General features: G+C 40.1%; 1 protein-coding gene across 6 annotated transcripts in view; it reads right to left on the reverse strand.

The window, feature by feature from the left end:
- NCOR1 (nuclear receptor corepressor 1) overlaps positions 1-25,396 on the reverse strand; it is a 116,660-nt gene that overhangs the window by 71,641 nt on the left and 19,623 nt on the right. For 4 of the 6 annotated variants that reach the window (XM_041001593.1, XM_041001592.1, XM_041001594.1 and 1 more), the window contains 9 exons: positions 21,811-21,924; positions 16,085-16,141; positions 15,528-15,580; positions 13,058-13,124; positions 10,042-10,214; positions 8,871-8,961; positions 3,678-3,856; positions 3,023-3,077; positions 1,968-2,069 (listed from right to left, as the gene is read on the reverse strand). In XM_041001593.1, the coding sequence (XP_040857527.1) occupies positions 1,968-2,069; positions 3,023-3,077; positions 3,678-3,856; positions 8,871-8,961; positions 10,042-10,214; positions 13,058-13,124; positions 15,528-15,580; positions 16,085-16,141; positions 21,811-21,924 (891 nt within the window). Of the gene's footprint in view, positions 1-1,967; positions 2,070-3,022; positions 3,078-3,677; positions 3,857-8,870; positions 8,962-10,041; positions 10,215-13,057; positions 15,189-15,527; positions 15,581-16,084; positions 16,142-21,810; positions 21,925-25,396 lie in introns of those variants that run through there. The other 2 variants (XM_041001591.1, XM_041001596.1) reach the window with 2 other exon arrangements.

The following is a 25,396-nucleotide window of genomic DNA, read 5'->3' on the forward strand; positions in this document are numbered from 1 at the left end:
TACTTATTTGATATGAGATGCTAATATGTTGAACTTATATGAGGAGGAGTAGTAAAGAACAAGCAACCCATGCTGATGTGCCTGAGTTTCAGCCCCATTTCAAATTCCTACTAACGTTCACCACGGGATGCAGAAGGGGACGGCTCAGAGACTCGTCTTCCTGTCACTCACACGAATGACCTGGTCTGAATTCCAGCATCCAGCTTCAGTCTGGCCCAGCCCTGGCCACTGCAGGTGTTTGAAGAATGAATCAAAGAGGGGGGAGCACTCCCTCAAATAAGTAAAAATTAAAAACGGGTGAAGAAATTAAAATGAGTGAAGCTGCCACCTGTCCATTGGAGCGCATCACTATGGATCCTGGCCACTCCATTTCACATCCAACTCCCTTTTAATGTCTGGGAAAGCAACTGCTTGGGCTTCTGTACCCACGTGGGAGACTCGGAAGTTGTTCCTGCCTCCTGGTTTTAGATGGGCCAAGCTCTGGCCATTGAGGCCATTTGGGGAGTAAACAAGCACAAAAAAGGAAGACCTCTTTATTTCTCCATCTCCATAAAACTGCCTTTCAAATAAATAAATAATTTTAAATTAAAAATGCAACAGATAAATTAAAACAAATTTGCAGCTGTATCTTCTTTAAAAAGTGGATTGGGGTAGAGAAGAAGTGAGGGGGCATTTGATAGAGGCATTAAATTGCTGCCTTGGGGGCCCAGCGGCGTGGCCTAGCGACTAAAGTCCTTGACTTGAACGCACCAGGATCCCATATGGGCACGGATTCTAATCCTGGCAGCTTCACTTCCCATCCAGCTCCCTGCTTGTGGCCTGGGAAAGCAGTGGAGGATAGTCCAATGCTTTGGGACTATGTACCCATGTGGGAGACCTGGAGGAAGTTCCTGGCTCCTGGCTCCAGATTGGCACAGCACTGGCCGTTGTGGTCGCTTGGGGAGTGAATCATTGGAAGGAAGATCTTCTTCTCCATCTTTCCTCCTCTCTGTATATTTGACTTTGTAATAAAAATAAATAAAACTTAAAAAAAAATTGCTGTCTTGGGATACCTTCATCTTATATCAGGGCACCTGCATTCACCTTATTTTAGGGTTTCTAATTCTAGCTTCCTTCAAGTGTGCACCCTGGCAGTTGGCAGTAACCGCTCAAGTACTTGGGTCCCTCCCACCCATGAGCTTCTAATTTCAGCTTTGACAGTCCTAGCTATTGCCTACCTCTGGGGATCAGTCAATACATGGGAACCCTCCCTCTCTTTGCCTCAATACATTTTTTAAACATATTACCACATCTGCGTTGTGGAGTATTCTGCGGGAAGCAGCTAACCCGGAAACATGAAACTGTTATGACACCGACCAGGGCCACCTAGGGTAGAAAGCGCCTAAGATTCTGCCACGTGGCAGGGGTGCCTACTTGGGAACTCCAGAAGAGACTGAGGTATGCCAGCAGCAGCAGCTGTGAGAGCAGAGCTTAGATGTGCACAGCAGCCTCACTGGGAAGCATGCACACTTGAGCTGTGACAGCTGCTAATGGGTTATTTTGGGAGAAATAGTTTTCAAACCACTGAATGGCAACTGTGAAAACACACACTTGTGAAAAACTACCTTTTGAGGTCAAGTGCATTTTAAGGATGAAACTAAGCTCCACAAATGCAGGTAACTTGTCATAAGATCAGATCCCAGGCACTTCAGTAAACAACTCTGTACATGTTATAACCTCTCCCTCACCCTGCTTCCTGTTCTCTCCTCAGGCAACAGAACTGACACTGAAATACAAGATTCAACTAAGAGGAAAGCTTAAAACTAATTTCATCAGACTAGAAAAGTAAAATATATTCAAAATAATCCTAATATTCTCACTAATTTAATAGAAACAGCAGTCTCTAAAGCAGGTGTTAACTGCAACATTCTCATATTCTTTTTCTTCTCATATTTTCACCAACCACTTCATACAAAAATGATACAAACCTGGTTTCTCCCTCTTCGTTTTCCATAATTCCTTCTTACTAGGGCTTTATAATTCTCATTTTTCTTGGTTAAATAGTAATATAAAACACAATCAGGAACACTCTGTAAGGAAACATGTTTTTACATGTAATGAAACAAAGAATAAAGAAAAATTTCTGATGAGCTTAAAATACAAACAGGAAAAACATGGCTAACACTTTAGGTCAGTCTAGTTCTAAAAATAAACACCTCTCACTCTCATACTCTCACACACACACACACACACACACACACACACACACACGCAGAGTATGCTAATAGGACAGCTGTCAATGCAAATTAAGATACCAAGAAGTGTGAGAAATACTAACCAATATTCTCTTTACCACTATTTTTACATAAATATTAAATATATCTAAATATGTAACTCAGAAACTAAACCTATGAAAATTCAAAGAAGTCAAAAGCCTGATATTTTAATTAGAAATTTAATGGGGTTCAAAATGCATTGCAACTTTCATGATCTGGGGAATTTATACACAAGCTATGTCACAGCAGGTCTCTGGTGCAGTGCTAAAGAGCAGAGGGGATGCTTCATTCCAAATCAGAGTACCTGAGTTCCAGTCTCAAATCTGATTCCAATTCCAGCTTTCTGCTAAAATGCACCCTAAGAGACAGCAGGTGTTACACAAAGGACTTGGGTCCCCACCACCCCATACAGGACACCTGGACTGAGTCTCAAACACCTGACTTCAGCCTGGCCAAACACTGGCTGCTGTAGGCATTTAGGGAATGAACCAGCAGACAGATCTCTGTCTACCATTTGAATAAGTAAAAAATTACTGAAAATCGGTGGGGGGGGAGGGTGTCATTTTTCATTAACCATAACAGTCCTGAATTCTGCACTTAAGATTTTTATCATCATAATAACTAACACTCTATTTATACATAATTATGTTAATCATGAGAAGTTTTTATATCAAAACTTTGCAAAAAATTCAATTTTAAGTACTTCTACATGTCAGAGCACAAAAATTTCAAAGTAACAATCAACACAAATGTTGAAACATTCTCACCTTCCTTTCCAAGTAAGATGCGATTAGTCCAAAATTTTTTGGATGCTGGATGAACCTGAGTGAAAAATAAACATGCACAAACATTTTAACAATGTAAAAACTAGAAAGAACTTGGGAAAAGAATAATATATATAATCTGTATACTATACAATATATATTATACATGTAACTTTCATATACTTTATATATAGTATACATAGTATATAGTAATATATAATTATGTGGCATGTACCATATAGAATATAAATTATATATAAACTAATTTTTGCGTGTCCTACAGCCGACGTGAAGATCAACTGCAGCATCATCAGAGACAATGCAAGCATTGCTAGGCACAAGCCACCTGAAACTGCCCGGATCTGCCTATGAGAGAGGACACAGACATGGACTTTGAAAAGGCTCCACAAAGTGACCCAGCTGGCACTCAACTGTGACAGCCACCTTCAGGAAACTCTGATGCCAGTTCTAAACTGCTACTTATTTTTCCTCACCTAGAAACTATGGGAAGATTAATTCCCTGCTTGTCACAGAACCCATTCATATGCCAACATGTGATCAAAGTTTTCACAACAGTTCGGTTTACAAGTTAATGCCTAATACTCTTTTACCAATTTATACAAACTTCTATTGGAGAAAAATTTATAATTTAGCTTACTTGTCTTTGAAGATTTCCTTTTCATGGTCAGTCCAAACATTCATAAACTGCCTATCTTTATAAACCTTCATAGGGTCCTCCATAAGCCCATTCATGTTAATGAACTTGACCCGTCTTTGTTCTGCATCAAACATCATAGGGGGTATCACAGAGAGTTGCCGCATTTGTTTCTCATTATTCTGGAAGGGAAAAAGAGAAGGAGGGGAAGATAAATCCAATTTATTTACAGTAAAACTGAGTAGAGTTCTTTAAACGAACCTGATGTTTATAGAACGTTTAGGTCTGGAAGATTTAAAATAATACAACAAACTTCACTGAAGTGATCAAATAGTTTGAACAGGGCTTTGGAGAACAAATCTTAATGTCAATTTAGAAAAATAATTAATGGAAAAATAAGTGAGCAGTCATCAAAAATTAGTCGCTTTCAACTATTTAAACTCACTAAGTAACTTCTTACCAATTTCATATCATCTTTCCACTAAGAATATAAAACTAGTATCCTTAGTACATCAGCTGGTTTCATTTAAAGCTTTGCTTCATGCATACAACTTATCTTTCCCAGAACGTAATTTAGGTAGCTTGTACTAATAAGCTTACAACAAAAAACATTTACCCAAACATGAAGAAAATGTTTTTTCCTCAAAACTTCCTCATAAAAGTACATATAGGAAATTGTCTAGTCTTAACAAACTCGATAACAGAGCCAGGCGCAGTAGCTTGGCGGTTAAAGTCCTTGCCTTGAATGTGCTGGGATCCAATATGGATGCTGGTTCTAATCCGGGGGCCCCTCCTTCCCATCCAGCTCCCTGCTTGTGACCTGGGAAAATAGTGAAGGACAGCCCAAGGATTGGGACCCTGCAACCCGCATGGGAGACCCGGAAAGAGCTCCTCCCTCTTTGCTCCTAGCTTCAGATCACTACAGCTCCAGCCATTGTGGCCACTTGAGGAGTGAATCATTGGATGAAAGATCTTTCTCTCTGTCTCTCCTCCTCTTTGACTATCTGAATTTTCAGTGAAAATAAATAAATCTTTAAGAAAAAAATCACTAACATAAGCTGCTCTTAAATTAGCTTGAGCATCAAAGACTAACACATTAGTTTGAAATCACCTCAACTAACAAACTAGCTTTGGATGTTCACAGACATCCCCAATAATCAGTAAAAATGCAAGCAAAGAAAAAACAGATTTAGTCATCAATGCAGAGATTAATTCTACAAATTCTGAAGGAGAGATGTCATTTCAAATATGCATTTCGTAGGTGATTTTAAATCACAGAGAATGTCACCTAGTACTTACACATCTTTATTTATTTGAGAGACAAACAGAGAAAAAGAGAATTCCCTTCTGCTGGTTCATTCTTCGAACGCCCATAGCAACAGGGGAAGGAAGCAGAAAGCCGCAGACTCACTCCAGCCCTGCCTCACTGATGGCTGACACCCATGACCTGATCCTAACTAACACCTCCCAAGATCGCTCCTAGCAGAAAGCTAGAGCCAAGAGACAGAGCCAGGACTCAGACCTAGTCACTTGAATGTGAGATGCAGGCATCTTAACTGCTAGGCCCAATGCCTGCCCCATGATTAAGCTCTAAAACTTCTGAACATATTGCTTAAAGATAAATTAAAATCACATGTTCTGTTACTATGCAAAGTTATGATATATATTATGTATCTGGAGTTTAGGCACAAACTTTTGGAAGCACAACATAAACAATTCCAGAAGAAGGACATCTCATACTGTGAGCACAGAAGGCAGACCAGTGTGTTCTAGATCAAGCAGAGAAGACTGTAAACATAGGTCCAGGCACGACGGATGGGCCTCAACACCGACAGGGTGCCAAAATGTTAGAGTAAAACTGTCCCATATTTGACTGAACTTCACAACTGTCCCTAAAAGAGTGTGTATTTAAGGATGGTGCTTGGTCTAACAGTTAAGACTTTCACATCCCATAACGGAGTACCAGGGTTAGATTTCAGGCTCCAGTGTCCATTCCTGTTCAGTTTCTGCTAATGCAGAGACAGTGGGAGACAGTGGTAATGACGCATGTGACCAGGTTCTTGCTACCCGGCTGGAAGACCTGAATTGAGATCCAGACACCCAGTTTGGGTCTCCTACCCAAGGCAGGTATTTGGGGAGGGGACCAGCAGTTTTCTCAGCCCACCTCTGACAATGGTGAGGATGTTTTCAGCAATAACAATAGCAATAACGTTCTGTTCTGAACAGGTCCCCAAAGCCACTTTAGATGCTGGGAAGAAGCTATGAGAAAGGGAAAAAGGAGAAATAAAACACCTGCAGATGTCTACTCTGTGTAACGACAATCTGCAATCTGAGGTGGTTTGACCAACTTAGACACAGCTTCTATAATAGTTCACTCCCTCCAGAAATAGTGTGTCTAGAATTCTGAAATATAAAGTTGTAACAATGTGTGACACACTATTATCGATGAATACAAAATGTAGTCAAACTTAGACTTCTGTCACACATGATTGACAAACACAAATAGATTTCTTCTCACGATGGAAAAACTGTTTTCTATAACACAGACTAAGTGAATACTACACAACCATCATGCAAACATTAACATCTTTATCTTCCTCTCCAGTAATTTAACTTCCTGAGACTCCACATCCGAAGATTGATTCACTATTGTATCCCCATGCCAAGTTGGGCACCCAACAGAGAGGATGCAGATATTTGTTCGGAATGGCTTTGACTGGATGCAGGTATGAAACATAAACCAAAACATCCGGAACTAGATCTCCGCCTCTGTTCCATATCAGTCTGTCTCAAGTCAAGTTATTTAATCGACAGCTGTGTCCAAGTTTCTTCATTTGTAAAAGTGATGGTTACAACCTCAGTCTCACAGAATTTTCAATGTTTACATTAGATAATAGATAGGTATAATAGTTAGCAAGCTTTACCTTTAAATACACTGAGCAAAACATGAATAACAAATTTTACTTATCTAAATATTTCAGATCATTCACCATTTCAGTTTAATACTTAAGTTTAGAAAGTATTATATATAGATTTTTAAACCCTCTAAAACATACTGTATATATTTATTTATATTTAACAATTATTCTGAAGTATATTGCTAGGTCATAGTCTTAATGTTTATTTACTTATTTGTTGATTTATTTGAAGGCAGAATTGGAGAGATAAGGAGAGAGACAGACTGATCTTCCACTCACTGGTCCACGCCCCAAAGGGAGTGCAAACCAGGACTGGGTCAGGTTGAAGCCAGCGGTCAAGAACTCCATCAGTGCTCCCACACAGGTGGGAAAAGCAAGCTCTTACGCCATCACTGCTCATTCCCAGGAGAACTTGCAGGGGGCAAAAAGGGAAGTAGAGTAGCCAGCACTTGAATGGGTACTCTATACGGGACGCCAGTGTCCCAGCAGCAGCTGGATCAGCATGCCAGCACTGTAATCATCCTGGAGCATGACTTATAGGGGTCACCACTTCAAATGACTACTCTCTCAGAATTCCAAGATGAGGTTTAAGAACACCCATGTACAAAACCAAAAGCTGCAAAAAAATAATCCAAAGCAGTAAATGGCTTTTGGATCAACCTTAATATGGTTCGAACACAGTTGGAACACAGCTAAAGAGTCCCAAAATTTTGTAATCAAAATTTATCCTTGAAGGGGCCGAGCACGATGGCCTAGTGGCTAAAGTCCTCTCCTTGACCACACCAGGATCCCATATGGGGCCCCAGTTCTAATTCCGGCAGCTCCACTTCCCATCTAGATCCCTGCTTGTGGCCTGGGAAAGCAGTTGAAAACGGCCGAATGCTTTGGGACCCTGCACCCATGTGGGAGACCTGGAGGAGGTTCCTGGCTCCTGGCTCCTGGCTCCTGGCTCCAGATCGGCAGATCCACAACCAGCTGTTGTGGTCGCTTGGGGAGTGAATCATTGGAAGGAAGATCTTTCTATCTCTCCTCCTCTCCGTATATCTAACTTTGTAATAAAAATAAATAAATCTTAAAAAAAAAATTTATCCTTGGGCCCAGCACAATAGTGTAAGCAGTTAAAGTTCTCGCCTTAAAAGTGCCAAGATCCAATATGGGTGCCGGCTCTAATCCCGGCTACTCCACTTCCCATCCACCTCCCTGCTTGTGGCCTGGGAAAGCAGTCGAGGACAGACCAAAGCTTTGGGACCCTGTACCCATATGGATCCTGGCTTTGGATTGGCTCAACTCCAGCCATTGCGGTCACCTGAGGAGTGAACCATAAGATGGCAGATCTTCCTCTCTGTCTCTCCTTTCTTTATATCTGCCTTTAATTAAAAAAAAAATTATCATCACTCTGCATTTATTAATATGCTACTAAATTCAAAAATGGCCGCAAGAGGGCAAAAAACCACACTCATTAAAGTAACATTCCAGCTGCTCATAAGCAATTATTAAAGAAAGATAAACACATGATGGACATAAACGTGAAGCAAGAATCAACAGATGTGACTAATTCTATTCTAGAAAAATGAGCGAGAAACAATGTTGTTGGTTCCAGATGATACAGGCAAGAACACTTTAAAAAGTTTAATGGGAATAAATAAATAAATAATACAAGTTAAAAAAAAAGTTTAGTGGGAAACGGAATTAAAAACATGAGTTTGTTTTGGTGCAAAATCTCTTTTGTATTCAGTTTTAATGTCTAAACACTCATTCACCCATCCCTTTCACTGGGACCACTTCACCTACATACAGCTACCCGCGATGCCTAGTATCTCCAGATCAACTGTGCGCCTCCTGGAGCACACTGTCACATGCAAAATATATTCTCCTCCAGCACCTCAGCAGCTCAGTCCCCTCAACTGGAAACCAGGGTCTCTTTCCACTTTTCTTAATTATCACCACACACACCCAAACTATCTGTCCCATTTTGTCCGTTCCACCTTCTTTTACTTTTTGCTATCAGTTCCCTCCTCTACATCTCCATCAATGTTGGTTTGATCTAGATCCTTATTTATCCAAATAGTGTATTTGTCTCTCTGGAAGCTTCCCTGCTTCCAAGTACTCATATGATCACGTGAATGTGCTGGCGGTTGCCTAGTGTCTCTGGAACACTCCAAACTCCAGCATCTTGGGTTCCTTCACCCATGTGCAAATAAACCTTTACAATCAAGGCTATGGCAATAAAATGCTGTGATAATCAGTCAACTTGAATTAAACCAATTCATTTTCTTACCTCCTGTTCAGAGAGACCATCAATAATTTCAGAAATCTCATGTTCACTCCTAGCAATGGTGGCTGAAAGACCAGCTCCCCTCTGCCCAACTCTATATATGAGGGAGAAAATACAAATACATTTAAAACCTTACATAAAGAGTACATGAATTCAGTTAATGTTCAGAATGGCTTCTAAACATCTGAAAAGTCTGAGAAGTTGGCAGCATACTACTGAGAAACTACTTTTAATTAAGAACTTAAATGCTAAAATTGACTTACAGGCTACTTGGCCAAGATTCAAATGGTAAAACTACCTGATGTATGTGTGTTTTTGCCTTGCAAACAACCAAAAAAGCTAGTTACAGAAAATTTCTAGAAAAAAAAAAAGGTTGATACACTTTCAATCTGACACAGCAATCTTTGACTTCTGGCAAAGTAACAGAATAGAAAAACATATCAAATATTTCAAAGAGGAGAGAGAAAAGGCAGTATCCCTCACAGAAACTTAGCTGTGAGCAGAGGGGCTTATATAACTCTTAAATGAAAGTGTAAAGAAAACCGAAGTTTTAAAAAGCTTCACAAAGAACATGCTATCTTCAAAATAAAAAGGAATCCAAAATCTTCTATCAAATTTAATGAGTTGCTTAATTATTGGTTAATTCATAGTGCTTAGTTAAATTGGAAATAAAAGAATACAGGAATTTCAAGTTATTCTCAATGCCATTTCCAATGAAGTTCATGTTCTCAGAAACAGAACAGAACAGAGTCCCAAGTATATACATATTTTTACAAAGATGATCAAACAGCAAAAAAAAAAAAAGAAAAAAAAAAACAAAAAAAACAAGATCCCTAAAAATATTTACCATTGATAATAAAACTTTATATTACATAAAAGTGCTTTTTTAAAAGTTTCTTTTTAAATATTTATTTGAACAGCAGAGTTAGAGAGGGAGGAAGGCTAGTTCACTAAATGGCCCCAGTGGACAGGCTTGGGCAGACGGAAGCCAGGGACGAGGAATGCCCACACGCAATGTCAGCAACACACATGGTGACTTAACCCACTGTGCCACGACATCTGTCCAGTTAGAATGTTTTTTAATGATCAGACGCGGGAAAGAGTAAATATTGTGAAGAACCAGAAATGTACTTAGAAGGAAAACATCAATGTCATTAAACATCAAACTGCTTACCGTTGAAACCTTTCTTGCTGTTCTCTTTGTTTCCGAATTTCTGGAAATTGCTTTTCGTAGTACTCTCTTGTTTTGCTCTCTTTAGCTTTCCTCCGAGGGTTATTTTCTATTCTGTCCACCTTTTTCTCCCATGCCTCCATGAGCTGATCATAACGCTGGCAGATTTTTTGTTCCTATTAAATACCCGTAGCAAATTAATAATAATTAAATGAAATTATGACTCTGATAACCCTAATCTGCAAAGTATATGCTAGCTCTTAATAACTCAAAAGTGCTTGTGGCCTATGGCTCAACTCTGAAAGAAAACGTCTTCGATCTAAAAGAGGGAGAAAGAAAGAAAGCTCTGATTCCTATGTAAAATGAGCACACAAAATGGGTTTACTAAGTAAACGACCGACTGCTAGTCGCTGATCAGCTTTGATTTTCCTGAGAACAATGTCTTTCTCTGATGTCGAAACACAAAATCAGAAATAAGCAGGCAGTTCACAATCTAACCAATCACCCAAAGGCAATCACATCAACATTTTCTTATTTATGACCCTTCCAATTCACCAGAGCAAAATGCACACGCTTCAACCGTTCCTCTAATGTTGGAAATTCTGGTTGCTTGCAGACTTTTGCTATCAAACAAATGCTATGTAATAGACATTTTTGACAGTACAGAAAAAAGGCACATATATACGTTACAATTAAAAAATAAATCCAATGAGCTACATGAAACCAGGAATTACTGCTTTTCAATAAGTAAGTGTATTGTGGACTTCGTTTTCTTAAATAGAGAAGACAGAAGAACTCTCCATTCTGAACATCAAACTGTGAATGTACCTGATACCACATGGATACAGAAAAGGGCACAAGGACATAAAAAACTGCGAACATTGGTCATCTCAACAAAGTGGCACTGGAGAAGAGTATTCTCCTCCGCACACTCCATCACGCAACACTCCCACTTCTTAGTCACCTTGTTCAAGCCCCACGTCTTTAGCGTACTGTTCACCTTCTCACCTCCACTGCTGCCTACCTCATCCAGGCCTAACCATCCTTTAAGCTGATTGAAATAAGTCTCCTACATGTTTTTCGTGCATTCAAGTCACAAAACACAAACCTGAAGCACCTTAGTTTACAGCCTTGCGGGGGGGGGTTTAAGATCCTAGGAAACCTGCAGAGCAGTGCATGCCTCAGGCCTCCTTTCTCTGTTTTACATACTCCCAATGTCGGGAGCTTGGCTGTTTTCCTCTTTTACCGGACTCGCAAACTGGTCTGAGCTCCAGCCACGTCTCAATCTGCCACCCTCTCTCGACGTCTACTTCTGCCTGCAGACAGTGTCGACATTCCTGTAAACTGACCTTCCTGGTCCATATCTGCACTAAGGATCCCTCTCTTCCAGGCTCTCGCAATCATCTGTGTGTCTATTATCTGTAGGATGATCACAGTACTGTAATACCTGCTCAACTGTGCGCTCCCTACGGGCTAAAACCATCTGACAATCTTGCTCACCTGTGTACGAGATTGTGTAGGATTACATATATATGATGCAGTACACAGACATAAATATTCATTAAGCTTATTTGCTAAATTTATTATGTGAACATAAACTTTATAATTATACACTGAAGTATGAAAAAGTTTGTGTTCCTGAGTTTGAACAACAAACAGCTAACAACAAAAGAACAATTTTAACAAAACTCTTAGGCAGGAAAAAACCTGTAACTTGACTTCTTACTTCATTTTATTCTTGCCCCCCACCCAGAAAAAGTCAAGACCAGCAATTTAATATAGTATCTGAAGGACTGAAGACTGGCAAGTTAGGACATCACAAGTTACTCTACAACACCACTGATGGCCTCCTCAGTTTCCCAATTCACTAAACTCTCCGGGCATCAAGCATAAAGTACAAAACTCACTGTCAATGTGGATTTAAAGAACATCACTCATTTGCTAAACACCTGAACTTAAATGTATCAACAGTTTATTTGTTAAGCCAGTCCCCAGAGGACAAATATTCTGTGTTCTCCCTGATATGATACAACTTTCATGCAAAAAACAAACAGATATATAGGTGACCATGAATATATATATATATACTTTTTTTTTCATAAATGATGATGGAGACTAGCATACCAGGAAGTGAAGATACACTGCAGGAGGCATCTGCTACCCAAATGAAAGGAGGACTTTCAGTGAATCAGTGAAGCATACCTCGAGAGTATGGTATTAGAATTTCTACCTCTGTCTATACCTACAATGCCATGACACACCTAAATAGCAGAATGTTAACCTTGCAACTGTTATACCATGGGGGGACAGGGGGGTGGTGACAAGGAAAAGGGGATGGAGCAAGGGGGAGGGAAGGGCAGAGAAAAGGAAGGGAAGGGCAGGGAAGAGGAGGGGAAGGGGAGGGAAAAGGAGGGGAGGGAATCCCCATGCCTACAAAATCATATCATGGAAAACAATAATAACAATTAAAAAACAAACTTTTAAGTTTATTTGTAAAACTGGAATGAACACTATGAAAATAAAAACACTAACACTTTTAAATAGCAGATCATATAATCATATAATACAAAAACGTATTTCAATTTAAAAAAGTGAACTCTAGCTGACACAATTTCTGGTTAAAACAAACAAGCAAAAAAAAAAATCAGAACAATGTCTAATCAGCGTGACCGTAACTTACCCACATTTTTTGAGGCTTAAGAAACTAAATGTAGAACATCTGTTTATCCTTTATATTTTGGAAACTACTCACCCATTTTCTTTAATTTTGGTTAGATGAAAATATTATACATAGATGACCAGTGAAATTAATTTGATAATGATACTAAATGTGATTTAGAGTATCAAAATGTTATTAATTATATTAATATTTACGTCACATGTACAGTTAGTCTCTAGATCAGCATTCATTTTTAAATAAAATCGAGAACTATTTTCACTAAATATGGGAAAGCGAATGCCTAAATGAGTATGAATGTGAAAACTGTACAAATTTCAGTTAACAAGGATAGGACCTCACCCTTTGTTTTCTTGCATGATTTCTTCTTTTAAAAAATAAAATGAGTTTTTTCCTCATCACCTGGTTTCTAGAAGAGAAAAATATGGTTGCATGACATTAAGAAAAAGCACAATTTAATGGTGTATCACTATTTTTCCAGACACTGGAAAACAGGCAAAAAGAGCACTTAAGAATTTATGGTGTGACCAATGTTACTCCTAATTTTTCACCTGCAAAATAAAGCTTGGTAATTTTTGCAATATTTAGAGAAGACTAAAATTCCTCCCATTTTATAGCAAGACTTAATATGAATAATTCTCAACAAGTATGTCAGATGATAAGGCATATGCGGCATATGCTATTTCAAAACTGTAATTCTCCAGTTATTGATTCTTGTTAAGAACTCTGATGATCCCAGTATCTCTGAATGCCACCTCTTCAGCAAGGTGCTCCCCTCTCTGAGGAGAGTACATGGCAACACGTTTAGAGAAGTGACTTCTGCATTAGCAGGAGATTTACTTCAGTCACAGAAGTGGTACAACTCATGCCAAGCCACAGGTGGCACTGTGACAAGACAGGAAGGTTTCTCATATCTCCACATAGCAGTTTCACTTTTCAAATGTGAAGCACTGGAACCTTCAAACACAATGACATGCAGGTGCAAATATAAATATTTATGCCCCAACCTATTTCCAGAAAGGATTTCAAGAGGATTATTCAAATACAAATACAAAGCCAAGCAAACAAGTAGAAGTAACTTTTTTTGGATTATCTGCCACTCAGGACTAACAGTGACACTGGCTCCATTCAAATAAACAAGGACAATCAGAAGATGGCTATATGAAAAAGTAGCCAAAAAAAAAAAAAAAAAGAATAATTAAAAGATACATTTGCTATTTCATACAAAGCAAATGATAGTGATAAAAGAATCACACTACTGAATGATTCATATGGGTGCATGCACCTAAGTAGATACCACAAGAGGAGGGGTACAGTGGGTACAGTGGGAGCATCACCATATATGCAGTTTGCTCTAAGTATAATTATGCACCACTCATAAGCAAATGACAGTCAGTAAATACAATCTCAAATGTCTCCTAAGAATTTAAATGAAGTCATCTGGTCAATATGCCATCTCGAGAAAATGCGCTGAGCAATAAACAGACAATATAAACAAATCGAAGACATAGCTGCTCTCTAACTTATATTGGGGGGGAAAAGACAGAATACAAACATTAACTGAGGCTTTTCTAGGGGAAAATCATTAAAAGTAACCAACTAAATTTAACTATGAATCTTCCCTTTAAAAACGTTAAAACAGCAAAACAGTTTCAAAACAGAACATATTTTTACATAAGTTTTGCCTCTCCTGCTTAAGGGTTCTCAACACCACAGCAGCATCTCACCAAAAATCCACAAGTATATGACATCTATTTTGATTAACAAAAGTTGAAATTATTCAAACTATTTCATGCATACTACCATGCAAACTATATTTGCCACCAATTCTGCAAAGTAGTCAACTATTGCACACACTCAATTAGAAATTTTTTAAAGAAAAAAAAATATATATATAAATAGCAATGTGCTCATTAGTAACTATACCAGTCAATAATTATAATGGTCTGGTTATACTTAATGAAACATATAAAATAGAAATATCACATTTTTGCAACAAACTAAAAATAATTCACCTAAAATTCTCTAAAAATATGATAACCAAAAAAAAAAAAAAAACAACAAAAAAAGATACCTATCTAGCTTCCTCTCTTCCTTCAATCAGATCAAGAGATTAAGTTTTCTTTTCACTTATTTTCTTATTCCAAAATCTGCACCCATAAAGGCCTGGTACTCGGATGAGCAAGGCTAATAAGCGAACTACATTCTGGAGCAGCCTCCTCACCCATGTGAGGTGACTGAGCGCTTCCAAGGTACCAGGACATTTAAATGGCAGAAGGGTCTACAAATACCGTCATTAGCAAGAGTCATGGAAGGGATTTCCCTAGAATAGGATTTTGAATAATGATAAAATGATCCGTGGCACTTCTACTTTGCAATGGCAGATGTGGCTTGGTGGGGGACGGTGTCATCACTAGTCTTAAATGAAAAAGCTTCATTATCTTACTTCATCATGCGCCTTGCAGGTACTCCACTGAAAAAAAGACAAAACAGGAGGCAAAAAATTCAAGCCTCAAGGTAAGCCATTTCAATGTCAAGTATCCACCTTTTTTTTTTTTTTTTACTAGCAGATTATAAAACCAGCTAGTTTTACGCAATAATTTATTTTATTTTTTGGCCTCGGAAACTCAAAGCTGTCACCCCAACCCCCAAGAAGCCAGAGGAAGATAACATACAGTAAAATGACAGCAAATTACACAAATCTAAAACACACCTATACTACATTAAATAATGCCAGAAGATAACATAAAAGTGATCTTTTTATAAAATATAGGTCTTTAACTGAAAAGCTCCAAAGACGGGAAATACTTACGTCTTGATGTTCTCATGGTACACCTTGGTATCCGATGGCTGGTTATAGAGTGGCTACAAAATAAACCAAATACATATGTATAAACTGTGTATATATGTCTAGCAGGAGATGAAACAATTATTGTACGCCTCAGGAAAGTACTAATGGGTCTACATGCTAACATACAGCAGGAAAGCTTCCAGACTTTTGATATCCCTAAAAAATTTTACTGGCCCCAACTCCTAATAATGTTGCCTCTTTAGGGAAGTTTGTAAATTCACTATATCCACACTAAAAATATTTAGTCGTAGATGTTGAACTTCAAAAGGAAGATGATGCGTTGTTACTACTCTAACAGCACGAATTGATTCTTATGTCCTTCCACCAGAAGTTACCAAATGGTTGCTCAAGCACACGCTCAGAATGAGGCTACTGTGAGGTAAACAGCTCATTCGCCATCATTTTAAATCTCATGATAAACATCCTGACCACCCACACTCCTCATTCCAAAATAAGTGGACTTCATATCAAGAAAAGCGACAACCAAAACCACGAGCAAACAGAAACTTCTTACTTACCAGTTCAACTTTTGGGCCGAGGCCTTCAAAAATTTTATGTGCTTCTTCTGCTTTTTTCTAAAGATAAAGACATTGCTGCATTATATAACTAAAACTTAGTGTACATAAGTGTAAAAGCAATACCTATTTAAAGATCGTTATCCAAGACTGATCTACAGCTAACCTTGTCCTAATTTCCAAAAATTCTGTGATGTGATAAGATTAACATGTATCTTGAAAGCAATACCTAAGGAATTGCTAAGTGCCTAAAAGTAGAATTTGAAGAAAGGAAACCATGATTCTTCAACAAATATCTTACATACTTTAACTCACATCATCTTTAACGAAATTTAGTGACAAAACATAACAGAATTGGCCTGGTCTTCAGTACAGGAAACCACAACTGGTTTCTTTGAAGAAAACCTAATGAGTTTACTTCCTAGTGAGGAGGAAACGCTGGCAATAACTGAGCAACAGAGGAAACAGCTTGTCTGAGTCACCCTATAAACACTCAGTAACAAATAAATGTTAGATTATATGTTTTCTTACATGTCGTTTTCTAAAGTAAAGTAAGATACCAATAGTTGGGGAGAAAATATTGTAACTTAAAACCATCATGTCCCCATGTCATTTTTATGTAAATATATAGATAAGAAGCAATTAATTCTTCAAACATATGTTGAGAACATTCTATGCGCCAGGCATTTGCTAGACACCAATGCAACAAGGGGGAAGATAAACCTTGCCACTAAGAGGGATAAGGCTTCAAAAGTATTTAATCAAAGGCTTTTTTTCTTTAATTTATTTTTGTAGGAAAGGTTGATTTACAGAGAGGAGAGACAGATCTTCCACCTGCTGGTTCACTCCCCAAATGGTCATGGTGGAGCTGAACCAATCCAAAGCCAGAAGCCAGGAACCTCTTCTGGGTTTCCCACATGGGTATAGGGTCCAAAGGCTTTGCGGCCATCCTGGATCAGAGGTGGAGCCGTCAGGACACAAACTGGCACCCATATGACATTCCAGCACTTGTGAGGGGAGGATAAACCAATTAAGCCACCGTGCTTGACCCTGACTCAACATATGTGATGTAAGTCTTCAAGTGCGCATGTGCTGGACACACAGGAAAGACAGAATACTGACCACCGGTCCGCATGGCCAATATTACAGGATAAAGGTGCCTACGATTTGGGGGGAACATTCAAATCTGCTGTGGTAGGCTCTTAAGAGGTTTTGGCTACTCCATATAAAGTGAGGTATCATCCAAATTATATTACATGCTGAGACACAAACATGAAGGATGGACTGGAATGAAAAAGGACTGCAGGACAGAGATTCAACACCTCTGAGAGATGAAGGCTCAAACTAAGCTAAATGGCAAAGGAGATCTTTAGAAATAAATAAATAAATCTATCTTAAAAATAAAACCATCCACTTAAAACATAGAGTGCCAGTGTCAGGTCTCCTGGTTATGACACCAGTTAGGATGTCCTTGTTTCGCAGTTAGTGTCTGGTTCCGATTGCAGCTCCACGTTCTGATTCCAGCTCTGCTAACGTGGACACTGGGAGACAGCAGCAACATCTCAAGTAGCTGGGTTCCTACGACCCATGTGGGAGACCTGAAGCAAGCTCCTCACTCACAGCCTCAACTCAGTCCTGGCCTCCAAAGGCACCTAATGAATCAACCAATGGATGGGAATGTTCTGTCTCTTCAAACCAAAACGTAAAGCCTAGGACACGATCGTGCTTCTTGAAACCTTTCTAACACTTCTTACAGCTAAGCTGTACATATGTGTTATTATTCTTACAGAATTTGCAAATATTTTTGGAACCCGAAACTGAACACAGTACCAAAGCAAATTGTTCAAAACAGCTCATGAGAACAGTCTGCTCACAGACTAAACAAATTTAGTCTGAAGTTAAATATGACACCAATTTTTCTCTTAGTAAGCCAAGTTTAAAATAAGCCACTTTGGGGCAGTTTTCCTCCTCTAACTTCCTAAATACAAGCAAGATGTCTTGTCCATAACAACTGTCCCACACTTGGCTTCATTCCGACCAGAGAAGGACAGCACAAAAGGATAGCACTCCCCCATCTGTCCTGCCCAGCAGTAAAGACAGGCGAGGTCATTCATAATGCAGACCTGAGGAGGCACTGAAGGTCTTGGAAAAAGCAGGACCACAATGCACAAGTGCCACAGCGAGAGAAAGGCGAGAAAGCCTTGAGTTCTGGAACTCCCACGCAGGGACCCTCTGCCTAGGTTCCAGAACTGCGCAGCAGTCATCTACTACTAGCAAAAGATATTTTATAAGTTTAACACCAAAACAGGCCTCAAATTTGGTTTTTATAATTAACACAAACCAAATACACAGAGATCTGAAAGGAGTTACCAAATTACATTAATGGATACAAACATTTAATACATTAACAAAAACATCTGTATACAACAGTTGAACACAAAGGGCCAGTATGATAGCTCAATTGACTAATCCTCCCCTTGTAGCATCAGCATCTCATGGGCACCAGTTTCTGTCTGAGCTGCTCAATTTCCCATCCAGCTCCCCCTGCTTGTGGCCTGGGAAACCAAGCCAAGAATGATCCAAAGCCTTAGGACCCTGCACCCATGTGGGAGATCCAGAGGAAGCTCCTGGCTTCGGATTGTGTCAGTTCCAGCTGTTGCAGTCATGTCAGGAGTGAATCAGCAGATGAATAATCTTTCTGTATCTCCCCCCTGTATAAATCTGCCTTTCTGGTAAAAATGATTTTAAAAAAATGAACACAAACCGGAATTTCTTATCAAATCCTTACATCCCAATGAGGCAACCACAGAATTCACTAATACGAGAAGCACTTATTCAGCCTGTATGATGAATCTCATTAATAAATTCTCCCAATTAATAAATATCACTGAACCTAACTTACAAAAAAATTAACACATGGTAGTCTAGTGGCTAACATCATCGCCTTGCAATGTCAGGATCCCATATGGGTGCCAGGATCCCATATGGGTGCCGGTTTCTGTCCCGGCTGTTCCACTTCCAATCCAGCTCCTTGCTTGTGACCTGGATAAGCAGTAGAGGACGGCCTACATCCTTGGGACCCTGCACCCACCCTGCTCCTAGCTTCAGAGGCTGTTGCAGCCATTGGGAAAGCAAACCAGGAGACTGTCTCTCTTCTCTATAAACCTGACTTACCAATATAAATAAATAAATCTGAAAATACATACATAAATCTTAAAACAAAGTTTAACACACTAAAGAAAGTCAACTTTTTATAAAACTGTAATACATAAAAATGACAAACATTGTGGGCACTATGGCAAAGCCACTGCCTACACTGCCGGCATCCCATTTGGAGGCCAGTTTATAATGCAGTGCTTTACTTCCAACCAGGCTCCCTGTTAACAGGCCAGGAAAACCAGAGGAAGAAGGCTCCTGCTAACTATGTGAAAACACTGCAGAAGCTCCTGGCTCCCAGCTGTGGCCTGGCCCAGCTGTTGCAACCTCCTGGGGAGTAAACCAGCAAATCAAAGAGCTCTCTGTCTCTCCCTCTCTATATACAACTTACTATCAAATAAATAGATCAGTAAGTCTTAAAAATTTTTTCCTATCAGTTCTACTTCCTATTTACAAACTGTCCATGAAATCTAATAAACATGAAAACATTCTGAAGTTCTATGGAGTACTTTTTAAAATTCAGTCAATTTCACATAAAAGCTGTTAGTGGCTTCTCTTAAAGGAATGACTGCTCCGAGCCACATGCGTCCGAGGCATGGCACCATGCAGTACCTGTTACCTGCGTCCCATACTGTCTTCTACCTTCACCAGGCTTATCTTACCGTAGAATGTTCTAGTCAGCTAACAAGCTTGGTCAATTCTGAGTTCAAGCTAATAATATTGTCTATTTTTTTTATAAATTTTCAAAACCATGTATCTGGTGACTCTCAGTTATTATTATATACACCTACACGTATACCTGAGTTCACCATTATTCTTACAAATGTTTACTTCATTACTAGTCCACAGTTCCTGGCAGGCACTTAGCCTAGCAGGTAAGACACGCAGACCCCTCAGCGCTGTGGCCCGAGGGGGACACCAGGCTCCAGCTCCTGCCTCCCGATGCTGCCAACTGCAGCTCCTAGGACGCAATGGGGATTTCTCACTCAAATAGGTTCCTGATGTACACAAGGAAACCAGGGTTGCACGCTCAGCTCCTGTCCCTCCCCAAGCTCAGCCCCTGCTGTGCTGGGCATTTTGGGGAGTAAGCCAAATGATGGAAACTCTCTCTCTCTCCCCATCAGGTAAATGTAAATATTTATAAATTTTAGAAGACAAGGGCTTTTATGATACCATAGGTGGTCTGTGTAAGATCGACACTCATGAGTTGATCCATAATCAAGCAAACAAACAGAAACAATTACAATTTTCATGGTATGTTCTCTGATACATAACATGTTCTCTCCCATTGTATTGAAAGCGTATTCTTTAGCATTGAGGACTTCTCGAAGCCTTCTTAGTGAAACAGTTCTGTGGAAATGTTTTCTTTATACTGAGGGTCAATCACTTTCCCTTTAACTGCTGGTCCTTGAGCTAAAAGTCTACTTTAAGGAGCCGGCATTGGGCTACAGCGAATTAAGCCTAGACAACAATAGTGGAACAGCATATGGTCAGTTCCAGTCCTGGAGGTTTCACTTTCAATCCAGGTCCCTGCTAATGGCTGGGAAAAGCAGCGAATAATGGCCCATGCTTGATCCGCCACTACCCAAATGGGAGACCTAACGAAGCTTTTGGCCCCTAATTTCAGCCTGGTGCAGTGAGGGCCATGATGGCCATGCAGGAAGTGAACCAATAGATGGAAGATAGCTCTCTGCCTGCCATTGTAAGTCTTTCAAATACATATTCCTTTACACATGCATGTGCGCACACACACACTTTTAAGAGGCAACCAACTGTGGTACAGCAGGTTAACTACAGCTTGGGATGCCCACACTCCACATCAGGGAACTGCTTTAAGCCTTGACTGCTCAGCTCTCACCACAGCTTCCTGGGAGGCAGCAGGTGCCAGTGCAGGGATTTGAGTCCCCACCGAGGGTTCCTCTCACTGAGGGTTCCTCCCACCTGGCTTCAGCACCACACAACCCCAGCAGTTGCAGCCATTTGGGCAGTAAATTGGCAGATGAAAAAGCTCTTTATCTAGCTTCCTCATCTCAGTCATACTGCTTTCCAAATAAGTCACTAATATTAAAAAACCTGTGATATCACAAAAGTGCTTCAGGAAATTGAGGTCTAGTTTTCCTAACACTATGGGCATTACAAAATATATAAGAATATGAAAGAAGAAATTTTTAATAAAGCTTAAACAAAAGTCTAACAAAAGCCCAAACTTATGTGAACTAAGTTCAAACACAGCCAAACTATGCATCTGAACCGTTTCTACATCCAATAACCGATCTATTTCGACTGGAATTTTATGGGTATTCACCATGAAATGCCCTTATAAAGAGAAAACTACAGAACAGGTATTCGGTATTGGATGCTACCGAATTTGCATGTCAATATCCCTATAATAAAGAGACTCAGCTGATAGAGCTGTACTCATTAAATCATACTTACGTAATAAATGACCCAAACAGAAACAATTTAAAGCACAGTTAACAATTTTTTTCAGTCTATAAGGAAAAACACCTATCTTTAGCAACAAAAGCTTCTGAACACTAGAGACAGCGCCGGCAGAGCCAGCACAAGCTTACCCGATTTTCATCATAAATGATCTGCACGATGCTCCGGTGCTTCTGCTCCACTGGGGGAGGGGACACGGGCTTCTCGGGCTCGGGAGGCTTGGCTGCTTCTTCCTCCAGCTGTTGCTAAGAGACCCAGAGAAGACGAATCAAGCATCTGCTCGACGTAACTCCAACCAGCACTTAACAGAGATGACGGATGCTACTGGGCACTGCCTGCCATCTCTATAGGATAACCATGTAACACAGAGGGTCTCCCAGGAGCAAAGGTGCAAAGAAACCAGATTGATTTTCACCACTATACAACACAAACCACTTTATGAAATACATACATATATACATGGACACATAGAAGACTAAAAGAAAATAACCCTCAATAACTAAATCTTGATCAATTTAAAGCAAAACAGTAAGAGAAGGTAAAACTGAATAAAAGTGCATATTATATTTCTATCATAATGGCCAGTAATGACACAGGAAAAACTTTCTAAGATTTATTCATTTTTATTGGAAAGGCAGATATGCAGAGAGAAGCAGATGCAGAGAGAAAAATTTTCTGTCCACTGGTCCACTCCCCAAGTGGTCACAACACCCAGAGCTGAGCCAATCCAAAGCCAGGAGCCAGAAGCTTCTTCCAGGTCTCCCATGCAGATGCAGGGTCCCAAGGCCTTGGGCTGTCCTCAACTGATTTCCCAGGCCACAAGCAGGGAGGGAGCTGGATGGGAAGTGGAGCAGCTGGGATTAGAACCGGCACCCATATGGGATCCCAGAGTGTGCAAGGTGAGGACTTTAGCCACTAGACAACTGTGCCAGGCCCAGGAAAAACACTTTTTTTCATAAGTGTTATAAATGCACAGTATATACTTGGCAGACTCAAGTACTTGGACCATCTTCCTACTGCCTGCTCAGTGAATCAGCAAGGAGCTGCACAGGAGCAGAGCAACTGGGACCTCTACTATAAGATACTAGTGGCACAAGCAGCAACAATTCCTACCCAACATAAGGTTCTTAGCACTATGCTGCCGGGGCCGTGGTGTGGCACAGTGAATAAAGCCACTGCCTACAACGCTGACAGCCCATGTAAGTAATACTTCAAGTCCTGGTCTACTCCACTTCCCGTCCAGCTCCCTGCAAAATGCACATGGAAAAAGAAAGATGGCTGCAGTCCAAGAGCCCCTGGCTTCAGAACAGCCCAGCTCCAGCCCTGTGCCATCTGGGAATGAACCAGCAAATGGGAGTCTTCTCTTATCTCCTTCTCTAACTGCCTTTCAAATAAATAAATCTTAAAAGAGGGTAGAGGGCAGCCAGCAATCCTCCACTTGTGGCACTAGCTTCCTAGATGGACACCAGTTCAAGTCCTGGTTACTCCACTTCCAATCCAGCTTATGGCTTCAGAAGGCAGGGAAGGTCGGCCCAAGCCTTCAAACCCCTGCACCCACGTAGGAGACCATCAAGTTTCTGGCTCCTGACTTCGAATCACTTCAGCTGTGGCCATTGTGGCAATTTGGGGGATAAACCAATGGATGGAAGGTCTAACTGTCTCCCTCTCTCCATAAAATTTGCCTTTTAAAATAAATAAATAATATATATATATATATATTAAAAAGAAAAATGCACTTAAAAGTCATGCTGCTCGGGCCCCACTTGGTAGCCTAGTAGCTAAAGTACTCATCTTGCACATGCCAGGATCACATACAGACACTGGTTCTAATCCTGGCTGCCCTACTTCCCATCCAGCTCGCTGCTTGTGGCCTGGGGAAGCAGTTGAGGCCAGCACAAAGCCTTGGGACCCTGCATCCACATGGGAGACCCAGAAGAGGCTCCTAACTCCTGGCTTCAGATTGCTCAACTCTGGCTATTGCAGCTACTTGGTGAGTGAACCAGTGAATGGAATATCTTTCTCTCTGTCTTTCCTCCTCTCTGTGTATCTGATTTTCTAATGAAAATAAATAAATCTTTAAAAAAAATTATGTTGCTCTACAGGCTACAGTATATTTATTTATCTAGTTATTTTATATTCTCATAAAACTTGTGGTTCCTGTAAATCTCCCTATGGTAATATACTACACATATTTCTAATTATAATATATGCTATAAGTTATTTGAAAGTATTATCATAGGGTACATGACACTGAACATTAACTAAAGCCACATACCATGCAAAGTATTAAATTATCTGAGCTTATAAAAAGTCATGTATTTAATTGGTGTAACTGGTGTTACTACCATTTTGCAAGTAAAGAAACTAAAGTGCGACAAGGTGAATGTGACAAGTGACCAAGGAGAATCAGATGCACAAAATCTTGCAACTATTAAATATAGTAAAATGTAATGTGAACCAATAACACAAGGAATACAAAACACTAAGCTCTGGAAATGAACCAAATAAAAATTCCAGAAACAAAAACTCAATTACTAAAGCTGAAGACAGATTTGACAACAGATTAAATATAGATGGAAAATCGTAAAGTGTAAGACAACCCCAAATGAAACCAGAAGAATGGTAAAAGGAAGCAATTAAGAGACCTAGAAGAAACAGTGAAAAAGTGTTCACTGGAATATTCACCTGGAATTTCTAGATGAAGTAACTAGAGAGAAAGTATTTTGTTTAAAAAAAAAAAAGGAGATAATGGACCATAACTATTTAAAGCTGAGGAATAAATTCAAACTCTCATATTCAGAAAGTTTCATTTTGCATTTGACAGAGAAACAGAGATTGTATATGTACCTAGTCACTCCCCAACGGCCACAACAGCTGAGGCTAGGTCAGCTGAAGCTAGGTCAGCTGAAGCCTGGAGTCCAGAACTCCATCCAGGTCTCCCACAGGGGTGGCAAGAACCCAAGTAGTTGAGCCATTATTTGCTGCCTCCAATGCTATGCGTGCATTATCTGGAATAGCAAGCAAAGCTGGGGGCAGAGGAAGCCTGGCAACACTACCACTGAGATCGCATATGGATGTTAGTTCAAGTTCCAGCTGCTCCACTTCTGATCCAGCTCTCTACTAATGTGCCTGGAAAAGCAGCAAAAAATGGCCCAAGTCCTTGGCCTTTGTCACCATGTGGGAGACCCAAAAGCAGCTCCTGATTCTTGATGCTGGACTGATCCAGCTCCAGCCACTAGCAGTTTGGGGAGTGAATCAGTGGATGGAGGCACACGCTCGCTCACTTCCTTGCTTGTTCTCTTGCTCCTTCCACCTTCTTCTATTTCTCTGTTAACTGTGTCTTTCAAATTAAATAATTCTAAAAATTTATTTATTCAAAAGGCAGTAGGGAGAGGGTGGGAGGAGAGTGATACAGGCAAGAAGAGTGAGTGAGGAAGAAATGGAGGGAAGGAGGCCTTCCATCCACTGTTCCACTCCCTAATGGCTGAAAAGGCTTGGGACCGAGCCAGGCCAAAGCCAGAAACTTCTTCCAGGTATCACACACGGCTGCAGAGGCCCAAGGATTTGGGCCTTCCACTGCTTTCCCAGGCCATGAACAAGCAGCTGAATGGGAAGTGAGTTGATGCTCGCTACAGAAGCACATGTATTAAAACTGGAAGAGGGAGCAGAATCCAGGTGAGGAATGAATCCTGAGGGACACAAGGACAAAGCTACTGT

This window comes from Ochotona curzoniae, unplaced genomic scaffold, assembly GCF_017591425.1.
Source record: "Ochotona curzoniae isolate NIBS_2020 unplaced genomic scaffold, NIBS_Ocur_1.0 scaffold_2453, whole genome shotgun sequence".
NCBI classification, from domain to species: Eukaryota; Metazoa; Chordata; class Mammalia; order Lagomorpha; family Ochotonidae; genus Ochotona; species Ochotona curzoniae.